This window comes from Dipodomys merriami, unplaced genomic scaffold, assembly GCF_024711535.1.
Source record: "Dipodomys merriami isolate MVZ:Mamm:240054 unplaced genomic scaffold, mDipMer1.0.p SCAF_446, whole genome shotgun sequence".
NCBI classification, from domain to species: domain Eukaryota; kingdom Metazoa; phylum Chordata; class Mammalia; order Rodentia; family Heteromyidae; genus Dipodomys; species Dipodomys merriami.
In genome coordinates this window covers 317,969-343,415 of record NW_027206009.1, presented here as the reverse complement: position 1 = coordinate 343,415, position 25,447 = coordinate 317,969, and the positions used below count along the sequence as shown (strand labels likewise).

General features: G+C 43.4%; 1 protein-coding gene across 3 annotated transcripts in view; it reads left to right on the top strand.

Annotated features, from left to right (window-relative positions):
• LOC138808180 (uncharacterized protein KIAA0232-like) overlaps nucleotides 1–25,447 on the top strand; it is a 63,363-nt gene that overhangs the window by 18,288 nt on the left and 19,628 nt on the right. For all 3 annotated transcript variants that reach the window (XM_069994116.1, XM_069994115.1, XM_069994117.1), the window contains exons 3-5: nucleotides 11,342–11,479; nucleotides 22,538–22,604; nucleotides 23,481–23,559. In XM_069994116.1, coding sequence (XP_069850217.1) covers nucleotides 11,342–11,479; nucleotides 22,538–22,604; nucleotides 23,481–23,559 — 284 coding nt within the window. The remainder of the gene's footprint in view (nucleotides 1–11,341; nucleotides 11,480–22,537; nucleotides 22,605–23,480; nucleotides 23,560–25,447) is intronic.

Genomic DNA, 25,447 nt, shown 5'->3' with positions numbered 1-25,447 from the left:
TGTGTTAGTATCTGGGGTGTGTGTGTGTGTGTTAGTATATGGGGTGTGTGTGTGTGTGTGGTGTGTGAGTATCTGTGTGTGTGTGTGTGATAGTAACTGAAGGGTGTGTGTTAGTATCTGGGGTGTGTGTGTATGTTAGTATCTGGGGTGTGTGTGTGTGTTAGTATCTGGGGTGTGTGTGTGTGTGTGTGTGTGTTAGTATCTGGGGTGTGTGTGTGTGTGTGTTAGTATCTGGGGTGTGTGTGTGTGTTAGTATCTGGGGTGTGTGTGTGTGTGTGTGTTAGTATCTGGGGGGTGTGTGTGTGATAGTATCTGGGGTGTGTGTGTGTGTGTTAGTATCTGGGGTGTGTGTGTGTGATAGTATCTGGGGTGTGTGTGTGTGTTAGTATCTGGGGTATGTGTGTTAGTATCTGGGGTGTGTGTGTGTGTTAGTATCTGGGGTGTGTGTGTGTGTGTTAGTATCTGGGGTGTGTGTGTGATAGTATCTGGGGTGTGTGTGTGTGTTAGTATCTGGGGTGTGTGTGTGTGTTAGTATCTGGGGTGTGTGTGTGTGTGTGTGTGTTAGTATCGGGGGTGTGTGTGTGTGATAGTATCTGGGGTGTGTGTGATAGTATCTGAGGTGTGTGTGTGTGTGTGTGTGTGATAGTATCTGGGGTTTGTCCCAAGTACTGTCAGATATATAGCTTCCAGTTCTTGCTTTGAGCCCGCCTTCTCCTTTATTGTCACTATCATGAGGTTAATTATAGGCTGCAAAATCTGAAGATCTGGGTTCTTTTTTTTTTTTTTTTTTTGGGTCCAGTCGTGGGGCCTGAACTCTGGACCTGGGTGCTGTCCCTCAGCTCTTCAGCTCAAGGCTAGCGCTCTACCACTTGAGCCACAGCGCCACTTCCGGCTTTTTTCTTTTTGCTTATGTGGTGCTGAGGAATCGAACCCATGGCCTCAGGCATGCAAGGCAAGCGCTGTACCACCGAGCCAACTTCCTAGCCCTCTGAGTTCTTATTCTACCTATTTTTTTTTTTTTTGGCAGTAGTGGGGCTTGAACTGGGATTTGTACTTGCTAGGCAGGTACTTTACTACTTGGACCATACCTCTAGTCTTTTTCTGCTGGTGTGTGTGTGTGTGTGTGTGTGTGTGTGTGTGTGTGTGTGTGTGTGTGTGTGTGTGTGTGTGTGTGTGTGTGTGTGTGCGTGTGCGTGTGCGTGTGCGTCTGCGTCTGCGTCTGCGTCTGCGTCTGCGTCTGCGTCTGCGTCTGCGTATCTATCTGTATATGTGTGTATGCATGCACGTAGGCTGGCCCTGGGGCTTGAACTCAGGGCTTGGGAGCTGTCTCTGAGGTTTTGTACTCAGTGGTAATGCCATCATGATCTTCCTATTTCCTTTTTCTTCTATAGCTGGGAAAACGGGCACATGCCACCTTGCCCAACCGTTTTTTTTTTTTTTGTTGAGGTGAGGTCTTTTGGACTTTTTGCTTGGGCTAGCCTTAAATTGTGATCCTCTCAATCTGCCCTCCCTGTTAGCTAGATCATAAAGGTGAGCCCATCAGCACCTAGTGTGTTTCACCTTCTAGCTTGGGTGAATCAGAACCTCTGCCTTTCTCTTCATTTCTAAGCTTCATGTCTTCTGCAAGTCTGATGACATTATTGAGGATTAAAGGAGATTTATTCTTTGACTTGTATTTTTTTTTTTTTTGCCGGTTGTGCACCTGAACTCTGGGCCTGGGCACTGTCCCTCAGCTCTTCAGCTCAAGGCGAGCACTCTACCACTTGAGCCACAGCGCCACTTCTGGCTTTTTCTGTTTATGTGGTGCTGAGGAATTGAACCCAGGGCCTCATGCATGCAAGGCAAGCACTCTACCACTGAGCCACCTTCCCAGCCCCCTTTGACTTGTATTTGTTAAGCTGTCATAGATGCGAGGAATCATTCTAGGCACTAATAATATAGGAAGGACAGTGCCTGGCACAGAGTGAATGCTAAGTAAACAGCATCCATAGAAACCTTGCCATGTAGCCGGGCGCCAGTGGCATACGCCTGTACTCCTAGCTACTCAGGAGGCTGAGATCTGAGTATCACGATTCAAAGCCAACTCAGGAGAGGCTGCCAGACTCTTATCTCCAATAAACCACTCAGAAAACCTGAAGTGGCTGAAGAGCTTGGGCTGAAGAGCTGAGGGACAGCACCCAGGCCCAGAGTTCAAGCCCCATGACTGACAAAAAAAAGGAAAAAGAAACCTTGCCATATATCCTTTATAGAGTTTCTTCTATTAACTATCCTTTAAAAGTAATTGGATGCAGTTATAAGCTGCTAATAGAGTATCCCCCAAAATTTTCCAGAACAATCTCAATCTGAAATATTCAGCCTTGCCACATATTTTGTTCAGCAAGTGTGTTCACTAGGACATTTCTGTATATAATTAGTACTTTTGATAACAGTGTATCTCTTGAAAAGATGTTTTATTACACTGGACTAACATTCTGGTAGCACTTTCTATTTGTGACAGGATGGCCTGGTTTAAAATAATAAATTTTAGGAGGCTAAATTAAAATCTCTGATAATATGTGTAGATAAAATGAATCTAGATTTGTTCAACAAAATGTATAGTAGGGGCCAGCTGAGACAAGAAAGTTAGTGAGACTGTCTCAGAAGAATACCAGCTGGATTTGATGGTTTACACCCGTGAGCCTGGGTGCACCTATGTGAAGAAGGTAGGATTGTAGTCTCAGGCTCTCCTCAGGCAAAGTCAGAAGAACCTGTCTGCTAAAGCGGCTGGGCACAGTGACTCCAGCCTGTACTCAGACTATTTGGAAGGCAGAGATCTGGAGATAAGCTTGGAGACTTAGCCCAAACATAGAAGTTTGTGAAACCCTGCCTCAACCAGTGGTTGTGTGAGGTGACACATGTCTTATAGTAAAGTGAAGCACATTGGCTGGGTGCAATTCAAGGTACCTGTCATCCCTAGTGAACAGGAAGAGTAAGAAGATCAGCCCAGGCATAAAGTGAGAGACCCTACCTTGAAATAACAAATGGGAAAAGTGGCAAGAGATGTGGCTCAAGTGGTAGAGCTCCTTCCCAACAAATGTGCCTTCTTGGCTCAAGGCCCTAGGCCACTCCCCGGTACCACCAAAAAATGAACAAAGCAAAAGGCTCAAGTAGTAAAGCATTTGGCTAATAATTTTTTTTTTTTTTGTCTTTTTTGGTACTGGGGATCCAACCCAGGATGTTGCACTTGCTAGGCAAGCGCTTTGCCACTGAACTGCATCCCAGCCCCAATTGATTTTTTTTTAACCTCTTCCTAATTTTTTTTTTTTTTTTTTAAATTGGTTGTGGGGCCTGAACTCTGCGCCTGGGCGTTGTCCCTCAGCTCTTCGGGCTAGTGCTCTACCACTTGAGCCACAGTATCACTCCTGGCTTTTTCTGCTTATGTGGTGCTGAGGAATTGAACCCAGGGCCTCATGCATACAAGGCAAGCACTCTACCACTGAGCCACTTTCCCAGCGAGCCACTTTCCCAGCCCCTCTTCCTGATTTTATGTGAGGTCACTCACTGGTAACCACCTGGGAGGTGCACTGGCCTGGAGCCCCAAGGTAGCTTCACTAGCATGTTTGATACCTTGGTAGGAAAACTAGAGAGCTAGGTTCAGTGGGGTCATGAAGCAGATCTCTTCATTTGGACTAGAGCTGGACTGCCGCTATTAATGGCTTCCCTCTGAGCAGGCAAGCCAAGAGAGGCTCTGTTAGACAGTCTCAAGCTGGGCGCTGGTGGCTCACACCTGTGATCCTAGCTCCTCAGGATGCTGAGATCTGAGAATTATGGTGCAAAGGCAGCTCAGGCAGAAAATTCTGTGAGGCTCTTATCTCCAATAAACCACCAGAAAACCAGAAGTCGCACTGTGGCTCAAGTGCCAGCCTTGAGCTGAAGAGTTCAGGGACTTTGCCCAGGCCTAGAGTTCAAGCCCCAAGACATCTTCCCCCAGCTCTCTCTCTCTGACACACACACACACAGCCTCAAAAGTCACATGGCATCACAACCTCTGTGGTCTGTTCATTGCAGAGTTCTGGGATGGGAGGGCAGATCTCTCATTCTCCTTTTTTTTTTTTGGGTCCGGTCGTGGGGCCTGAACTCTGGGCCTAGTTGCTGTCCCTCAGCTCTTCAGCTCACGGCTAGCACTCTACCACTTGAGCCACAGCGCCACTTCTGGCTTTTTTTCTTTTCTTTTTTTTTTTTTTTTTGGGTCCGGTAGTGGGGCCTGAACTCTGGGCCTGGGCGCTGTCCCTCAGCTCTTCAGCTCAAGGCTAGCGCTCTACCACTTGAGCCACAGCGCCACCTCCGGCTTTTTTTCTTTTTTGCTTATGTGGTGCTGAGGAATCGAACCCAGGGCCTCAGGCATGCAAGGCAAGCACTCTACCACTGAGCCATCTTCCCAGCCCTGGCTTTTTTTCTTTTTGCTTATGTGGTGCTGAGGAATTGAACCCAGGGCCTCATGCATGCAAGGCAAGCGTTCTACCACTGAGCTGCCTTACCAGCCCCGTGATCTCTCATTCTCTTGAAGATAGAATCCCCATTCTGCCAAGTCACATGCTTATGAAGTTTACACCACTAAGGGCAAACAGGAGGCTGGTTTTCCAGAAAGAATACAACAATAAAAGCAGATCTTACTCAGATTTTTAAATTATGATGTTGCTTTTATAAAAGTGTTGTAGAACGTAATTGCCTTCCAGATTTGAGGACTATTATCTCTGATCTAAAACATTGTACTCAATTAAGTATAAGGGTAACAAAAATAACTTTTGACAGGTATAATGGTCTAGGTCTGAGTTTAACCTAACAAATACTATTTTTCATGAAGCTGTACATTTATACTGGTTATACTGTTGTGTTGGGCTATCGTCTACACTTGAAAAAAGGTCTAAATATATGCTACTTATTAATAATAATTACCTCTGCTTATTGGCATTTGGGAAGAACTCACTTATTTGCTCATTATTTTCTTTTCTGGCATAAACTAGCTCCTTGTAGGGCCAGGATAGTGACAGCAGATATAGTTTTGGCGTCATATTCTTTTATACTCTCTAAAAGAAGTGTTTTCTACATGCCCAGCAGCACTGTGCAGGGTGCCTTTTTGGTTGGCCTCATGCCTCTCTCTGAGTGGATCCTTGTGGCCAAAGAGATGAGACAACTAGTTTGTGTTTAGCCACACGGAGCTTCAAGATGAGATGGCACTGGTCCCATTCTGACATGTCAGTTTATGTTCTTAGGAGGCTGCTCCCAGGAAGTTGTGGGAGGCAGGGGGGTGCTCAGCAGCTCACTGCATACGTCAGTGACACCAGCTGTGTATTAGAATGCTGTGTTCTTGCCTTCCTCCAGTTCCCAGTCTCCCTTTTTGATAGAAGACAGCATGAGGGAGTCACTCAAAACTCTAGCCTTACGTTACCCCACAGTGAAGTCTAGAAAAGTAATTGGTAATACATACTACTTGGTAATAAATGCCATCATAATAGAAAAGTACTTGGCAATAAATAATACATTGGGAAGTTCTTCATAATTGTGATTCATCTTTAAGGTTAGAGTTTTAATTTTTTTTGTCTTTGTTTTCGTTAGTACTGAGGTCTGAACTTAGGGCCCTTCATTAGTGAGGAGCTTCATCAGTAGGCAGGAGCTCCTAAGCCAGGTCTCCAGTCCAGGGAGAGCTCAGAAAAAACATTTCATTTGACTCAGTGTTTTTGAGTAATATTTGGTATGTATCTGCTATTTTATTGTGATCATCAATTGACATTCAGTACAGATGGAAGAAATAAAAAGACAGCAGGTGTGCATTAGCTTTCTGCCGCTGAAATATAACAAACATATATATAAATATATACATTTGTAAATACATATATTTACAACATAAGAAAGGAGAAAGACGTTATTTTGGCACAGTTTCATAGGTTCAGTCAGTTTATGGTAAGCTGTCTCCATTGCCTGTAGGCTTTGGTGGGGGAGGAAAACTTCATGGCAGAAGAGTATAGCAAAGGAAAGCTACATACTTCATGGCAAGAAGGGGAGAGATAGAAATGAGGTCAGAGTCAAGTGCTCTCCTGTGGCTCATGCTGTAATCCCAGCTACTTTAGAAGTTGAGACCCGAAGGGTCTTAATCCAGGGCCAGCCCAGGCAGAAAAGTCCTGGAGTATTGCTTAAGTAGTAGATTGCCAGCTGTGAACAAGTCAAGGGAGAACCTTGAGTTCAGGTCCAGGTACTATCTCCCACTCAAAAGAAAAAACTATTAAATGAAGCAAAGAGTTTTAAGTAACTATTTGTCTGAAGGTGATATGCAAATTGCAGTTAGGATTTATCCTTAGGGAATCTAAAACCACAGCGAGATACCACTTCATACCTGCAAGGATACCTAAAATAAAAAACACACTTACATAGGTTGGCAAGGGTATGGAAAGTTGGGGCTCCTCCACACCCCAGTAGATTGCTGGTGTGATTAGAAAAGCAGCTGCTCTGGAGATAGGCAGTTCTTCAAGATTGATTGACCCAGCAATTCTATGTAGAATTGAAAGTAAATGTGCATTACAATAGCTATCTCTCAGGCCAGATGCCATGCACTCACAGTTTGTAATCCTAGTAACTCCTGGAGACTGAGGTTCAAAGCCACCCCAGGTAGGAGAGACTCTTTATCTCTGATTAACCACCAAAAAGCTGGAATTGAGGCCGTGGCTCAAGTGGAAGAGTGTTAGCCTTTAGCATATTAAAAGCTCAAGGACAGCACCCAGGCCCTGCATTCAAGCCCCACAATGGCGCGCTCACGCGCACGCACGCACGCACACGCGCGCGCACACACACACACACACACACACACACTTGAATATTCATAGCAGCATTATTGATAGCCAAAATGTACATCCAACTCAAGTGTCTGTCAGGGGATGAATGGAGCAACAAAATGTAGTGATCCGTACAACTGAATAGTATTTGGTAACCAAAGGGAATGAAGTGCTGACACATGCTACAACATGAACACCATTGTAAGTGAAAGAAACCAGACCCAAAGGACGTGTGTTCTTTTAAAGCCCATTTATTTAGAATGTCCACAGCAGGCAAACCCCTACACAGAAGGCAGGTTAGTGGTTAGCAGTAGTTTGGAAAAGAGGGTGGAAACCAACTGCTCTCATGTACTCACATGTGGTATATTTTATTTGTATTTTACTACAAAAATATTTTTTAAAAGTTAACCTTAAGAGGTGAGTATTTGTAGTTGATTTGGTTTTATTTTGCTTTCTTGGCTCTTGTTAGGTTGGTCTGAAGCTCTTGGGCTTTAGTGATTAATCCTCCTCCCCACAACCTCCTGAGTAGCTGGGACAGTAGGCATGTGTGCCACTGTCTCTGGCCTCTAGTTGGTTGTAATGGGTAGGGAACACTTAACTTTAAATTCCAGTTAATCATGTTATTTCCTCCCCAGAACAGCTGTTCATCAGAAGGGCTATAGTACATACATTTTTACTGAATTACATTTTATCAATAAAAATTTTAGAAATGTTCTTTCTCATTTTTTCTTTGTGTGTGTGTGTATATATAAAAGAATCTATATTTTATTTTTGAACTTTCTCTTGGCTTAATATAGTTACTGTCTAGTCCTTTACAGAAAAACTTGGCTGTTCCCTGCATTAGCACATTTTCTGCCTGGTATTCATTTCCTGCTCATGCCAGCTTAGTCTTTAAGACTGCGAGCATCCTGACCCTTCCTCTGGTAGGAAGCCTTTGCTTCCCTCTCAGGCCAAGAAAAGAACATCCTCTTCTGCACTTTACTTAGTATTTCTAAGATGTGTGTGACAGCATCAGTCATGCTATGAATGGTTGCTTTGCCTTTCTTTCTTTTCCACTAGACTTCATCACTAGTAGGCAGGGACTATACCATATTTGCTACAACCTTGCTACCACAAGAAAGACACTTCAATGGTTTCTTGGGAAAGGATGAAACTGGTTCCATGAATAAAAAGATTGCCAAGCAGAAATGTAAAGCTGTTGATAGATGTTTCATAGATAGGTGAACACCTCTTCTAACTTCTATGTGAAACCGTAAATGTGACTTCCTTAAGGGAGTATGGCCCAGATATAATTTAGAAAATAAAAATGTAATGATAACCTGGGGGCTGGGAAGGTGGCTCAGTGGCAGAGCACTTGCCTTGCATGCATGAGGCCCTGGGTTCGATTCCCCAGCACCACATAAGCAAAAAAAAGGAAAAAAAAACCCGGAAGTGGCGCTGTGGCTCAAGTGGTAGAGTGCTGGCTGTGAGCTGAAGAGCTGAGGGACAGCGCCCAGGCCCCACGACCGGACCACCCCCCCCCCCCGTAATAACCTGTCCCTACTCACTAAGACACAAACTCCCTGGGAACCTTTTAATAGCATTCTCAAATCTTTTCATGTACAATATGTTTAACCAAAAGTGAGATAATACTATTGTAAAAGTGATTCTCTTAAAATAACAGTTACTTTTCAGGTCAATAAGTAGTACTTATTAAGAATGACTTCCTTAGCCATGTCTCTCTGTTTGACATTGAAGTTGTCTGCATCACAGACAGCATTACTGTTGACATCAGGTCTCAGAAGTAAAAAATGGATCAAAAGTACACCTATATATTTGAGATGTTGGATAGGTATTGTCAAGCTGTGTTTCAGAAGGCCTATAGATCTCCCTGAATTGGGAAAATTTCTGCTGTCTATAAGAGAAGTTGACTGGGACTGTTCATTATATGTTAACCTCTGCTGAGCTATAATATACTTTAGTAGCAAAATGTTTGTGAGGAATAATACTTAAACAAGGAGAAACAGCCAGTCTCCAGCCAAGACAAAAATACGTTTTGTTTTCAGTAACTTGCATTTGTTCTTTTATATACTGTGAATAGCAGGACCCCCTCCCCTTCCCCTCTCAGGCCTGGGGCTTGAACTCTGGGCCTAGGTGCTGTCTCTGTGCTCCTTTTGCTCAAGGCTGGCAGTCTACCACTTAAGCCACAGTGCTGCTTCCAGCTTTTTCAATTAATTGGAGATAAGATTCTTAACAAGCACCAATGACTAGTGCATGTAATCCTAGCTAACTCAAGAGGCTGATGGGGCTGGGAAGGTGGTTCAGTGGTAGAGCGCTTGCCTTGCATGCCTAAGGCCCTGGGTTCGATTCCTCAGCACCACATAAGCAAAAAGAAAAAAAGCCGGAAGTGGTGCTGTGGCTCAAGTGGTAGAGCGCTAGTTTTGAGCTGAAGAGCTGAGGGACAGCGCCCAGGCCCAGAGTTCAGGCCCCACGACCGACCCCCCCCACCCCCCCCCCCCCGAATAAAGAGGCTGAGATCTGAGGATAGTGATTCAGAGCCAACCTGTACAGAAGTCTCTATGAGACTTTTATCTCCAATTAACCACTCAAAAACTGAAAGTGGAGCTGTGGCTCAAAGGGCAGAGTGCTAGCCTTGAGCAGAAGAGCTCAGGGACAGTGCCAGGCCCTGAGTTCAAGCCCTACAACTGACCAAAAAAAAAAAGGGGGGGGGGCTCCTGCTCTGGCCAGCTTCAAACCAGAATCCTCAGATCTCAGTTTCCTGAGTAGCTAGGATTATAGGTGTGAGCCACCAGCGCCAGGTTTATTTATTTATTTATTTATTTATTTTTACAAAGAATATAATTTTATTTTCACATCTAAGAATTGATGACATGGTAATCCAGCGCCAGGTTTATAGTAGGACTTTTAAAGATTTTTTTTTTTTCCCTCTGCCTTTAAAAAGCTTTGAATGCAAACTGTAATGATTCTGTCCTGTTTTTGTTACAAGACAAACTCTACCCCCAGAAATATTGGCAAGAATCATCAGATCTCCTAAGTAGCCTAGCTAACTACATTGAATAAATGTAAACACTGATACTTCTCATTGCTCTACTGCATATTTTTCCCTTGGAAAGTGGAAATAATACCATCAGGAAAAAATGACTTTCAGGCTTGTGAGATCTGAAAACATGCCCAGGAATGATCTTTTTGGCACTTTTTTTTGTCGGTTGTGGGCCTTGAACTCTGGGCCTTAGCAGATCTCAGCCTCCTGAGTAGCTAGGATGACAGGCATGAGCCACCAGCGCCCGGGTCCGCTTTTATCTGTGGTACAAAACTAAATTTTATGCTTTGGACCTTAGAATAACTTGGGTTGCTGACCTATTATTTGATCTTAAAAGTTCTTCTGGTTTTATCGGTATGCATTTTCTTCTTTAGCTCATTCATTCATTGATTTATTCATACAGGTAAGCCAAGCGCTGTTGTCTGCCCTTTCTACTCTCTTTGTCACATGTTGTCTGTCCAAAAGTTTTAATTATAATTTATTAAAAGAAAGGAAAGGTAATGAAAAATATTAAAGTTTCTAGTCTAGGAAAATAGCTAAGTGTACCCACACCTTAGAATATTATATAGCCAAAAGAATTGGTAACATGGGTTAATGTTTATAATTCAGTCAAGTACAGAGTTATACAATTAGTTATATATCACATATATGCACATATGCACTCACACATATCAATACTGGGGCTTGAACTCAGGGCCTGGATATTGTCCCTTAATTTTTTTGTTCAAGGCTGGAGCTCTACCACTTGAGCTGCAGCTCTGCTCCTGGCTTTTTGGTGGTTAATTAGAGGTAAGAGTCTCATGGACTTCCCTGCTTAGACTGTTTTTTGTTTTTTTTGTTTTTTTTTTTGGTCGGTCGTGGGGATTGAACTCTGGGCTTGGGCACTGTCCCTGCGCTCTTTAGCTCAAGGTGAGCGCTCTACTGCTTGAGCCACAGTGCCACTTCCAGTTTTCTAGTGGTTTATTGGAGATAAGAGTCTCATGGACTTTCCTGCCCTGGCTGGCTTTCAACCTCGATCCTCAGATCTCAGCCTCCTGAGTAGCTAGGATAACAGATGTGAGCCAGGCTCAGACTGGTTTTGAACCATGACCTTCAGATCTCAGTCTCCTGAGTGGGATGACAAGTGGGAGACACCACTGTTGAGCTTTCTTTAGATTTTTATAATGGATATATGTCAGGGAGGAGAAATAAATTTAACATGCTTTATCTTTTGTTTTTAGACTATAAAATGTGGAAATTTTAACTGTTGATTTTTAAAATATGATAGTAACCAAATACTCATTATTAAAGAGTAGGAATTACAGAAGGCTTGTAATTAAGAATTTCAGTTATTTTTGTGTTTATGTACAAACATCTGAGTTGAGTTGTTTACTGAGTGTTCAGGGGGAGTATGTTAGTGTGGGCCGTTTTGTGAATGTATATATAGTAGTTGGAAACAGCCCTTGAAACTTATTCTTTAGTTGTAGTTATTGAGCCTGTTGCAATCTTCTTGCAGGAGAATGACATCTTCCTGGGCTGGGAGAAAGGAGCTTATAAGAAATGGGGAAAGAGTAAGAAAAAGTGTTCAGATCTAACACTAGAAGAAATGAAGAAACAGGCTGCTGTCCAGTGTCTTCGATCAGCTTCTGATGAAGTAAGTTCACTTGTCATTTTTAACTCCTAGAAGAAGCAAGAGAAAAGTGCCTTAACATAAATATAACAGCCTGTTAAAAAACTTTAGAAATAAACTGTGCATTACCACTGTAATATGTGAACATTACCATTTGTCCCTTTTGAAGAACTTCACATTTTAACTTTTAATTTCTTTCTTTCTTTCTTTCTTTTTTTTTTTTTTTTGGTTTGTTGTGGGGCTTGAACTCTGGGCTTGGGCGCTGTCGCTGTCCCTGCACACTTCAGCTCAAGGCGTGTGCTCTACTGTTTGAGCTACAGCACCACTTCCAGTTTTCTAGTGGTTTATTGGAGATAAGAGTCTCATGGACTTTCCTGCCCTGGCTTGGCTTTGAACCTTGATCCTCAAATCTCAGCCTCCTGAGTAGCTAGGATTACAGGCGTGAGCCACTGGCACCCGGCTACTTTTTAATTTCTTTTTGCCAGTCCTGGGGCTTGAATTCAGGGCCTGGGCACTGTTCCTGAACTTCTTTTGCTCAAGGCTAGCATTCTACCACTTCAGCGATAGCACCACTTCTGATTTTTTTCTGTATGTGGTACTGAGGAATTGAACCCAGGGCTTCATGAATCCTAGACAAACACTCTATATCACTAAGCCACATTCCCAGTCCCATGTTTTACTTTTAAAAATCTTCATTGAGGGGCTGGGAAGGTGGCTCAGTAGTAGAGTGCTTGCCTTGCATGCATGAGGCCCTGGGTTCGATTCCTTAGCACCACATAAGCAGAAAAAGCTGGAAGTGGTGCTTGGCTCCAGTGGTAGAGCGCTAGCCTTGAGCTGAAGAGCTGAAGGACAGTGCCCAGGCCCAGAGTTCAGGCCCCATGACTGGAAAAAAAAAAAAATCATTGAAAAGGTGATGAGCAAGAGAGTAACAGTTACACAGGTAAGGTAATGAGTACATTTATTTGTGGGTTTTTTTTTTGTTTTGTTTTGTTTTTTTTTGTCATGAGGCTTGAACTCTGGGCCTGGGTGCTGTCCCTCAGCTCTTCAGCTCAAGGTGAGCATTCTACCACTTGAGCCACAGGGCCACTTCTGGTTTTCTGGTGGTTGATTGGAGATAAGAGTCTCATGGGCTTTCCTGCCTGGAATGGCTTTTAATCAACGATCCTCAGATCTTTGCCTCCTGTGTAGCTAGGATTACTGGCGCGAGATGCTGGCGCCTGGCTTAGAGTACATTTGTTTTTAAACACTGTTACCCTATCCCTCATTTTCTCCAGCTTACCTTTCCCTACTCCCCTCCCTGCAAGTTGTGAAGTTCATTTCCAACATAGTGAGTATCAATGTTGCATTAATTAGTTCATCCTTTGTACTGCTATTTCTGTGATTCCCTTAGCCTTCCACAGATGGAATAAACTTATATACAAGACACAAGGTACAGAAAACTTAAGAGACAAAAAAAGAGCAATAGCTACATACAGGACAGAATAAGAACCTCTTATTTCCAATTCTTGGAGTCCATGTTGATATGTGTTTTGTTTTTATAAAATGTATTTGTACTTACACACAGTTTTATTTGTGAGTGTGTGTGGTGTCCGAGATCAGATACAAGACCTTGCACATGCTAAGTAGGGGCTCTGCTTATATCTTATCTTGCTCATTGAAGGCAAGGACTGGGCATTACCCTTGTGCTTTGTTTTGCTCTCTTTGGGCCTAGCAGAGTGAATGCCTGCCACATAGAAAAAGTTACTGAATTTCTCTTGAACCGAGTTGAAGTTTCACTTGTGTGTATGTGTGCTGATATTGGGACTTGAACTCAGGGCCTGGGCACTGTCTCTGAACCTTTGTGCTCAAATCTGGCACTATACCACTAGAGTTACAGTGCCACTTCTAACTTTTTGCTGGCTAAATGAAGATGAGAGTTTTGTGGACGTTGCTGCTTGGGCTAGCTTCATACCATGATTCTCAGATCTCAGCTTCCTGGTCAGCTTACCTTTTTCTCTGTGTGTGTTGGAGCCTAAACTAGGGTCCTGAATGCTGTCTCTTTTTTCATTCAAGGTTGGCACGCTATCACTTGAGCCAAAGCTCCCACTTCCAGCTTTTTGGTGGTTAATTGGAGATAAGAGGCTCATGGATTTATTTGTCTAGGATTATAGGCATGAGCCACCTGGTGAAATTTCACTTTTTAAAAATTGACTCTTCTTTTAGGAGTGCTCTTCCATCTTCCAAATGTTTTCCTCTCCTTTCTCTCTTTGGCCTTCCCCTCTCCCGCCTTTTAAATTTCTGAATTAGCTGAAGCTATTGCTGAATATTCTTGTTGTATAGAAATTTGGAAATGACTGGTTATATGGATGTCTTAATCAGGTATCATTTCATTACCACAGGAGAGATTTTAATTAAGCTAATTTAAGAAAAATAGGATACATGTGTGTGTGTACATACATGCATGCATACATGAATACAGGATATCACACTGAAATCAAGATGGAATGTAGTGTTCTCAGGAGAAACCCAAGCTGGGCACAGTATGATAAAATCATTTTCTCTAAATACCTACAGTCTCTCATGTGTTTTTCTTCTACTTTTGGGTCATTTCCTTGCTTTCAGAATTCTGTTTCTCCACCTTAGCACACACCTGGTATAGGCTGGCCATTCCAGCTCTGGCTGGACATGACTGCTAAGCCCTGGTGTCCACTGCTGTTCACCACAGAGAGAAGTGGGGCTAGGTGTCCATCCCTCCCTGGATGAACTGTGGGTTGGAGGGGCGTTGCGTTGGGTCCCCCTTCAGCAGAGACATGAGTGAGTAGTCCACAGAGAAAAGGTGGTCAGTTACCTCAAAGTGTTCTGATCATGGTACTGAAGGAGCAGATTGATAAAGTAAATTGGAGCCTCTAAAACAATTCAGAATGCAGGGCTGGGAATATGGCTTAGTGGTAGAGTGCTTGCCTAGCATGCATGAAGCCCTGGGTTCGATTCCTCAGTACCACATACAGAGAAAAAGCTGCAAGTGTGCTAGCCTTGAGCCAAAGAAGCCAGGGACAGTGCCTAGACCCTGAGTTCAAATTCTAGGACTGGCAAAAAAAAAAAAAATTCAGAATGCAGCTGGTCTTTATAAGTGAGAGGTTATTTCAGGTAAATTTTCTGAGCAAAATCCAAGGAAGTTGCTGAGTCATGTTGGAAGGAAAATATGAGCAGGGCAGCCTCAGTCTGGGAGTACATCTTACTTCTTCTGACCAGAGTTGCTGAGAAACTGGCCTTTGGTTTATGGTTAAGCTGTGTGAAAACAGGGTAGGCGAAAATTGTGGAGGAGGTTGAGAGTCTTATCGTGAGACCTTTGCACATGCAGTTTGTGTAATTCCTATCAGCTGAGCATGTTGCGTGCTGAAGAGTGGAGGCGGCAGCAGTGCAAGGGAGGGGAATGCCTGCCACAGGGCCTTCCGTGACTGTCGTGGAGCAATACTTGTACTTGCCCTGTTGTAATAGGAAGGATTGTTATTTCAACACCAGTAAACAGAGTTGTCCTCTTTCTTTCCTTAAAAAAAATAATTTCATTACTTTTTCCTGATAGTTATTTTGAAAATTGTCATGAAATTTCAGTTTCCTGAGGTGATGAATATGCAGACATATGCCAGGTACTCAGTGAACCTTTGTGGAAGAAGTTGTAAGTCCCCACCTTGAAGCCAGGTGCTGGTTGGTGCTTCAGTACAGAGCCTGTGAACCAGCTGTCTGGGCTCATGGAAGTTGGAGTGAGTAGAAAGAACCTGAGTGCCAGTGTATGGGTTGTAGGCTGTGTCCTCTCAGAGATCTTCTCTGTAGAATCTCTTGCACAGATTTCTAAAGAAAAGATCAGGAGAATCTAGGTAGGACATTATAATGAAACAGTGTGTATCATGGTATTTTGTCACCACAGTGAATGGTTTTGGTAGGTTTATTGCTTGTTTCCTCACTACTACGGATGGTCATGTCCTTCATATTGGGCTGGGCTCTCTGATTCAGTCAGGTGTTCCCCCTTAGAGGTCTTCCAAGGACACTCTGTCATCAGTATCACTCACCACAGTCAAAACCACTAACAGGGGCTGGGAAGGTGGCTCAGTGGTAGAGCGCTTGCCTTGCAAGCATGAGGCCCTGGGTTCGATTCCTCAGCACAACATAAGCAAAAAGAAAAAAGCCGGGGAAGTGGCGCTGTAGCTCAAATGGTAGAGCGCTCGCCTTGAACTGAAGAGCTGAGGGACAGCGCCCAGGCCCAGAGTTCAAGCCCCACGGCCGACCAAAAAAACAAAAAAACAAAACAACAAAAAAAAAGAAAAAAGCCGGAAGTGGCGCTGTGGCTCAAGTGGTAGAGCACTAGCCTTGAGCTGAAGAGCTGAGGGACAGCCCCCAGGCCCAGAGTTCAGGCCCCATGACCGGACCCAAAACAAACAAACAAACCACAAACAGTTCATATTTGTGAGTTGATAAAAATGCCAATGACCTAATTATAGGGCAGTAATATAGATGACATTATATTGCATATAGGGGTATAGTAGATTAGTAGTAGTGATGTGCATTTTATTTATTCATTTATTTATTTATTTATTTATTTTGTCAGTCGTGGGGCTTGAACTCTGGGCTTGGGCATTGTCCCTGCGCTCGTCAGCTCAAGGTGAGCGCACTACTACTCCAACTATAACACCACTTCCGGTTTTCTAGTGGTTTATTGGAGATAGGAGTCTTACAGTCTTTCCTGCCCGGTTTGGCTTTGAACTGTGATCCTCAGATCTCAGCCTCCTGAGTAGCTAGGATTACAGGCATGAGCCACCGGCACCCGGCTGATGTGCATTTAGATAAGACAAATTCTTGTCACTGTGTTAATGTGTAGTATGGCTGTTACAGTGTGGACTGTTGTCTAACCATACCATTGCCAGACTCTTCTTGTGCTTTATAGCACATCTCTTGGCCTGCATAACTCCATATTTTATATCTGAGAAACTACCAGAAAAGACTTCAACTGAGGTGAAATATGTCACGTTTTAATTTTAATTTTATTATTTATTAATTTATTATTTATTTTGGTTGGTTGTGGGGCTTGATTTCTAGGCTTGGGCACTGTCCCTGTGCTCTTTAGCTCAAGGCTAGCACTCTACCACTTGAGCCATAGCATCACTTCGGATTTTCTAGTGGTTTACTGGAGATAAGAGTCTCATGGACTTTCCTGCCTGGGCTGGCTTTGAACTGTGATCTTCAGATCTCAGCCTCCTGAGTAGCTAGGATGACAGGCATGCGCCACTGGTACCTGGCTTAATTTTTATTTTTGTCAGTCATAGGGCTTGAACTCAAGGCCTGGACGCTGTCTCAGAGCTTTTTTGTTTAAGGCTAGCATGCTACCACTTTGAGTCACAGCTCCACTTCTGGTATTCTGGTAGTTAATTGGCGATTGGAGTCTCATGGACTTTCTTGCCCAGGCTGGCTTTGAACCTTGATCCTCAGATCTCAGCCATCTGAGTAGCTAGGATTACAGACATGAGCCACCACCACCGCCACCTGGCTACATTTTAATTTCTTTTTTATTTATTTATTTTTTGTCCATTGTGGGGTTTGAACTCTCGGTCTGGGTGCTGCCCCTCAGCTCCTCAGCTCAAAGCTAGTGCTCTACCACTTGAGACACAGCACCACTTCCAGCTTTTTCTGTTTAGGTAGTGCTGAGGAATTGAACCCAGGGCCTCATGCATATGAGGCAAGCACTCTACCACTGAGACACCTTCCCAGCCCCCTAATTTCTTTTTTTTGGGGGGGGGGGTTGGGCATGGGGCTTGAACTCAGGGCTTAGGCGCTGTCCCTCAGCTCTTCAGCTCAAGGTGAACACTCTACTGCTTGAGCCACCGCACCACTTCCAGTTTTCTAGTGGTTTATTGGAGATAAGAGTCTCACAGACTTTCCTGCCTGGGCTTGGCTTTGAACCTCGATCCTCAGATCTCAGCCTCCTGAGTAGCTAGGATTACAGGCGTGAGCCACCAGTACCTAGCTTACATTTTAATTTCTTAAATCGATGAAAATTTGGCAGTGATGTGACGATTTCTGAGCATATGGTGAATTATCTCTCTAGAAGATCAAGACCCTTGATAGACTTTGTTGGTTGTTAGGTCCTGGCTCAAGCTGCCTTTGGTAATTCACTTTTCATTTATACATGCAAATAGCATGCGAGTCTCTGAGTATTCATTTTCTGATGTGTTTCGCATTTGCTGTTGTTTCAGTTAGTAATGGGGTCTGCTTAGGAGGAATGGTACTGTGACTTAGCAGTAGCAGCTCAGCCTCCTGGGAGCAGGTAGCTGTTGCATGGTGTATTTCTCAGCTCTTCCCCATGGATCTGATATTGTTAAGTATATTCAGCTTTCTCTCCTTTCCCTTTAGAAAAGTAGGAAATAGTTGTAAACTCTGCTGTAGCTATTGTTGGTTTAAATTCTCAGGTTTGGGCTGGGAAGGTGGCTGGCTCAGTGGTAGAGCACTTGCCTTGCATGCCGGAGGCCCTGGGTTCAATTCCTCAGCACCACATAAGCAAAAAGAAAAGAGCCGGAAGTGGCGCTGTGGCTCAAGTGGTAGAGCGCTAGTTTTGAGCTGAAGAGCTGAGGGACAGCGCTCAGGCCCAGAGTTCAGGCCCCACGACCGGACCCAAAAAAAAAAAAATCCTCAGGTTTACTTGTTTATATATCTCCATCCTCAAAGCTCAAGCCTTTTAATGTTTGCTTGCATTTGTTTTATTTTAAATAACTTATATTTGTTTTATTTTCATTGAGTTTGTGTGTTTGTATGTATGTACGTATGTTTGTGAGTTTGTATGTATGTATGTATTTGGTGCTGGGGCTTGAACTCAGGACCTTATGCTTGCTAGGAAGGTGCCTGCCGCTGAGACTTGAATTTAGCCATTTTTTTTGTTTGTTTGGGCTGGTTAAAGCCTCAGGGTGCTGTCCCTGAGCTTTAGTGCTAAAGGCTGGCACTCTACCACTTGAGCCACAGCTCCACTCCCAGTTGCTGGCTTCAAACTGTGATCTTCAGAGCTCAGCCTCCTGAGTAGCTAGGATTACAGGCACCTGGTTTCATTGAGCCTCTTAAAACTAATCAAAACTTTTCTATCATTTCCCATTTTGAGAGTGGGAGGATTAAAAAGGTTGTGATGTCCTGCTTGGAGAGTGAATCTATTACAGTGCTGTGTGTCAGTTTTGACTGTAACAGTGATACTGCTGAATCTGAGTAACTAATCAGATCTGGTTATTCAAAGAAGCTTTATAGAAGATTCATGCCCAGGTACGGTACTGGGGTCTTCTTCACTTAGCTTCACACACCCCCCTGGACTCTCATTAGTAAATGCTCTTTTTGCCAGGAGAGTACCTTCATATTTTTCATATGTATTGTTTATATGCTGTATATTTACAAAGTAAATTATCTGCTGAGAAACACTAATCACCTCACGTGGGTCCATGAATTAGCTAAAAGCAGAATAAAGGCTAGGCATTACATTACATTTTCTATCTATGTCCGTTGCCCTGAACCATTCTCCCCGGCAGTAGGATTTTTGGAGATGTCTTGGAACCCCAGATAGGAGACATAAGTGCCTCCAGCTGTCAGTGGCTCTCACTTTAACACTGACTATGCTTGGGACAGCGGACCGTCAGACCACCTCTGACTCTACTTGGGGCACCTCTGACCCCTCTGAACACAAACATAGCTAGACTGGACTGTTGGAACGATGCACACCGTCAGCCCCTGTTCCAGCGCTCCCTCTAGCGTAAGGCAGTGTCTGTGCTGGGAAGTGGGTGAAGTACTGGAAATGCCCTCTTTCCTTTCTTTCAAAAGTGGAAAGTGAGGGTGTGAGAAAGGAACAAGTGGGAGGGGCTGCTATAAAAGTCTGCCCCGTTGGTGAGCAAAGGGCATAAAAATAGGGGTGCAGGCAGTTACAGGCTGGCATGGGGCTAGTGTGGCCTGACAGTACAGTGTGGGGTGTAGGACACACTGACCAAGGCTGGGAAGGCCGAGGTGTGGCAGGGAAGGTACTGAGCCCTCCCTGGGCCAGGGGCCACCACCTGCCCGACCTGGTGCTTATCTTGTCCCATGCTTATTTATTAGTCCATTGTAGAGCTTATTGTTTGAAGGCACATGCAAATATGGGGCTTTTTTATGTTCCTTAGCTTTATATAAATGGTACTATGATGTATGTCTTTTTTGCTGGTACTGGGGCTTGAACTCTGGGCCTGGGTGCTGTCCCTGAGCTTCTTTTGCTCAAGGCTAGTGCTCTACCACTTGAGCCACAGTGCCACTTCCAGCCTTTTCTGTTTATGTGGTAATAAGGAACCCAGGGCTTCATGCATGCTAAGTAAGAATTCTACCAATTTTTTTTTCCCCCCCGCCGGCCATGGTTCTTGAACTGTGGGACTGGGCACTGTCCCTGCGCTCTTCTGCTCAAGGCAAGTGCCCTGCCACTTCAGCCACAGCACCACTTCTTGAGTATTCTTGAATATCCCTATGGATGTGATATGCTTAGAAAATATGATTCTTCAGATTACATTGTAGTTTATATTTTAATTGCAAATTTAAATAAAATTTCTCAGTTTTAAATTGGTGTCGTGTAGGCCAGGACGTGACAAGGTGTGCTGGCAGTTTCTGTGTGCCTTCAGACTTTCTGGTCTGCTTAGGATAACCCAGTAGCCTAAATGATTGTTCTAAAATTACAAAGGAGGATACTGTGTATAGTTAGCAAAGAGAATAAAACCTGACTGGTAAAGCTTGCTTTTTATACACAGTATGGAAGAAGCTCTTTATTTCTTTTGCTCTGTATATGTGAAAATATATATACATAATATATACTGTGTGTATATGACATTTGCTCCCATATGTAAATCTGAAAGCATGGCTAATTTCTAAGACAAAGAAAAATATCCCGTTACTAGGTTGTAATGGTCATTCAGCGTTCCAAATGACTACTAGTATTAGAGTATTGAAAGGTGTTTAATAAGCTGTCTCTGGAGGTTCAGTTTTGCACTGCAGACAGCCCTTGGTTTACGAGCACAGTGACATAGGCTTGTTCTACAGAACAGTATGCAGCATGTCAGCTGACACTGGTGTTAGGTTCCGGGTCAGGGGGAAATGGAGTATAATTGCCAGCCTTATCACACCTTGAACATTATGGTAAGCAAGACTTTCTCTGATGGAATTGTGGAGTGGACCAGTGTTTACAGCTAATTTCTGCCATGTCTTTAGAATTGTTTTTGTTGTTTTCTAAAGAAGGAAGGTAGCTTTCTTCTGGTCCATTTTCCTGCCTCCTTGTTACAAATGTTGGTGCCTAGAGTGTAACTATTGATGTTTGCCATTAACCATTTTCGTTGTACTCTGTTTCTTGCTGCTTAAACTGCAAAACTGTATAACAGGGAGGTTTCTTGCTTAAGATATCCTTAATGCTTGTGCTGAGTCATTTTGAGTTAAGCGAATTGGGTAGATGTCTATTTTTAGTCCTGCAGGCTGAGAGGCGCTGTGTTCTGTCTCATTGCAACTGTCCATGTTGCCCACATAAGAGACATGGTTCCATTTCATTAGAACTGGGGCCAGTGAATAAACTTGAAGTTGTAAAGGATTTTCTTATTTTTTTTCCTTGAAATCAAGAATTTGAAAAGTTTAAATGTCTTCGTAGTGAGTTATTATGTGTTTGTGCCTGCTTCCAATATTCATTTTTCATTAAAGCGTGACTCTTATTTTTATCCTCCCAATTCCATACTCTCGTTGTTCTCTCCTTAAATGTTAACCCCACTTCTGTTTAGAGGTGTATTCTTTGTTCCTGACTCAGAAAGAAACAGAGCTTCCCTGATTACTCACAGCACTGATACGTTGTTTTGTACTGCTTTTGTTGTTGCAGTCATGAAAGTTCACTTACAGAAGAACAAATGCTGCTAGAGGACTTAGAGGATAATTTTAAAAAGAAAAGGCTTATTTTATTACAGTGTCTGATCTGTATAATCACCAAGGAGGAGTTTCATTTCTAGGTCTCTTCCTCCTTGGCTAGAGACTTGATGATTTCCCTGAAGGGAAGGGAGGGAGGGAGGGAGGGAGGGAGGGAGGGAAGGAAGGAAGGAAGGAAGGAAAGAAGGAAGGAAGGAAGGAAGGAAGGGAGGGAGGGAGGGAGGGAGTGTGTGTGTGTGTGTGTGTGTGTGTGTGTGTGTGTGTGTGTCATTTTCTTTGCCTTGTATTTCTATAAGACTGGAAAAAGGATTTGTTGTTTGTGTGGTTCTAAACATTGAACTTCAGGTCTCACATTTGCTAGGCAAGGGCTCTATTACTTGAGCCTGTCAGAAAGATTTTTTGTGGGGGCTTGAACTCTGGGTCTGGACGCTGTCCCTGAGCTCTTCAGCTCAAGGCTAGCGCTCTACCACTTGAGCCATAGCACTACTTTCGATTTGTTTGAGATAAGAGTCTCGTGGACTTTCCTGCCCAGGCTGGCTTTGAACCTCAGTCTTCAGATCTCAGCGTCCTCAATAGGCAGGATTTTAGGTGTGAGCCTTCATGCTGGTTTTTTGATGGATGACTTTTGGCCAGATAATGGGACTTGAGTCCTCAGTCTGTTGTACTTCGAGAGCCATAATGGTCCTCTGGGAAGACATACCATTCTAGAACAGTCATTAATACTTCTATGTTTTAACAGTAAGTTCCACTTACGTTGTTAAGTAGTAAAATAAATTAATTTGGGTCTACAAAGATGCAGCTTTTAAATGCTAGTGTTCACTTAACTGTGGCAATGTATTTCTTTTCTTAGGTGGAAGTCTTTTTTTTTTTTTTTTTTTTTTTGGGTTGGTTGTGGGGCTTGAACTCTGGGCCTGGGCGCTATCCCTCAGCTCTTCAGCTCAAGGCTAGTGCTCTACCACTTGATCCACAGTGCCACTTCCGGCTTTTTTTCTTTTTGCTTATGTGGTGCTGAGAAATCAAACCCAGGGCCTCATGCATGCAGGGCAAGTGCTCTACCATTGAGCCACCTTTTCAGCCCAGGTGGAAGTCTTGTAGGCCTCTGTATTAAGTGTCTGTCTTTCATGTACCTAGCGGCAAACTAATAATAGTCTTTTTGTTGTCACGCAGAGCTCTGGAATTGAGACCTTGGTGGAGGAGCTCTGCTGCAGACTGAAAGACCTGCAGAGTGAGCAAGGTGAGTGTCAGTATCAGCTCATCGGGAGCAGTGGCCCCATCCTGCCATCACACCTCTGGGGATCTGGATTGAGGAAAATTGTAGATTGATTCCATGCTGTCTTGAGCTCTGTGAATGGCTTCTGTGTTGGCCCTTTGCAGCCACTTGTAGAAATCCCTGCTTCAAAAGGAGGGACTTCAACCATAAGAAACCTTTATTGACAGGAAAAATTCAAGCTCAAATTTAAGGTATGGTTGCTGTAGCTGATTGCTTTGTAAGACTTCAGAGGAGACCTAGATTTTAAGCAAAGAACCATTGTTTCCTGCCTTACCTGTGCACATACCTTGAGGCCTCCTGTGAAGGGCACAGCTTGTAGGTGATGTAATCTAGTGTCTGGGCCAAGTGGGGAGAGACACTTGTGGTTTCTGCTTGAGTTGAAGGGACACCTAGCTTGCCTGCAAGTCATGTAACAGCTGATGGTGATAGAGGATTTTCTGTACAGGTTAGTATTAGCCAAAATGAATCAGTATAAAGTCCATGAGTCCGAATTTTGTGAGAAAATATTTTTGGAATCTTAACAGATGCTTGTTCCCTTCTGGTCTAATTAGAAAGTTAAGGGGACTTCGGTCTCTTAATTCAAGTGCCTCCAGAGCCATGGTATCAGTGACAGGATAAACCATTCTCACCTTTAGGCCTGATGCTAGTGTGATTTAGCCAAGGAATGCCTTTTAGCCCACTGAAGAAATAGATTTATATTAAAAAGGCAACCAGTAAGAACTCTCTTGAGGCCACACAAGCCTCTGTTATTTCTGATTAACATTATTTGAGAAACTAAAGAACGTGGCATGTATTAACTAGATAGAAGACAAATCTTTCTGAATTTTTGTTTCTTAACAGAAGAGAAGAATCACAAAAAGTTAGAGGGGTCGCCCTCTCCAGAGGCGGAGCCGTCCCCCACAAAGGATCAGGTGGAAATGTATGTAAGAGTGTACTCAGTACCAGATGTCTGTGTGCTAAGATTAGACTAACAGTGCGACATGCCTTCTATTTTTGTTTTGTTGTATATTTAATTTGTTATTTCATAATTTAGAAAACATCCATTGAAGCTTTATCACATGACTGATACTGAGATTGCAAAAGAGTTCATTGGTTCTGTGCTCACACTGCAGATGCAATTAACATTTATAAAATGAATGAAACAAGGAAGGCTGTTGTTTACAAAGTCCATTATGTTATTAGCCTTTGAGATGGCTGTAAGAAATTGTTACTGTCTCTATATTTATGCAAGAAAACTGAGTCTTCACTGCTTATCAAAAAGAGAACACACAGCCAAGTGCTGGTGGCTCATGCCTGTAATCCTATCTACTCAGGAGGCTGAGATCTGAGGATCACGGTTCAAAGCCAGCCTGGGCAGGAAAGTCCATGAGACTCTTAACTCCAGTAAACCACTAAAAAACCAGAAGTGGCGCTGTGGCTCAAGTGGTAGAGTGCTTGCCTTGAGCTGAAGAGCGCTGGGACAGCACCCAAGCCAAGAGTTCAAGCCTCAGGACCGACCAAAACCAAAAACCAAAAAAAAAAAAAAAAAAAAAAAAGAACACAATCAGATCTTTGACCTAACCATCTATACATTTAGTTCTTTTCTTTGTAAGTAGTATTCAAATAATCTTCATTGTAAGCAGGCAACTTTGTCACGTCTTTTATAAACTTCTGAAGCCTGGAAGTGGCGCTGTGGCTCAAGTGGTAAAGCACTAGCCTTGAGCTGAAGAGCTGAGGGACAGTGCCCAGGCCCGGAGTTCAAGCCCCATGACCAACAACAACAACAAGCTTCTGAAGCCTAAGGAAAAATGAACATGTATAGACTTGTGCTATCTAATCCAGTTATTGCAAGACATGCAAGGGTACTGAGCTGTTGAAATATGGCTAGTTTGCATTGAGACACACCATAAGTGGTGAATTCTCATTAGGTTGCAAAGACAGTATAAAAAAGTACAAAACCTGAATTTCTCATTGAAACGATAATATGGACTTACTTGGTTAGAGTATATTACTGGAATTGATTTCACCATCTTATACTTTTAGTGTGATTGCTAGAACTATCTATCTATCTATCTATCTATATATATATATGATATATATGTATATATATTTAGAAAAATATATTTCTGTTGAATAGCTGTAATATAGACTGAAAGGAGAGTCATGTTCAGACCCTTGAAAACACGGCCTTTGACATTTTGGGCATGACCTGGAGTGTTGTCTGTGGGGCATGAGTGCTCTCAGTGGCCAACATGGCTTTAAATTATCCTTTGGCAAGTCATTCTGCTCTTAGATCTTTAATAGCACTAGTGTCCTAGAAAGTCAGAAGTAAGTTCCTCATTTTCAAGCTCACTGTAGCCAGCCTCCCTGATCTTCCCTCTGTCCATTTTCAGTGGTCAGTGATGCATGTAGGCATCCACTGTAGAGAATGGCGTGTGTTTTGTCATGTCCTCACACATCACAGTTCTCTAAACTGATGCACTGTGGGTCTGCAAGACCCAGTTTTGGTCTACTTTTCTCATTGTTTTTGGCTTCTCCAATGTCTGCTTTTCTAAGCACCAGGATGTCATATTCCCTATCATTCCTGAAGGCCTTCTTAAATGCCAGACCCTGTGCTAGCATCCTGAGATAGAGCACCGGGAACAAGGACAGACCCTGTGCTAGCATCCTGAGATAGAGCACCAGAGACAAGGACAGACCCTGTGCTAGCATCCTGAGATAGAGCACCAGAGACAAGGACAGAGCCTGTGCTAGCATCCTGAGATAGAGCACCGGGAACAAGGACAGACCCTGTGCTAGCGTCCTGAGATAGAGCACCAGAGACAAGG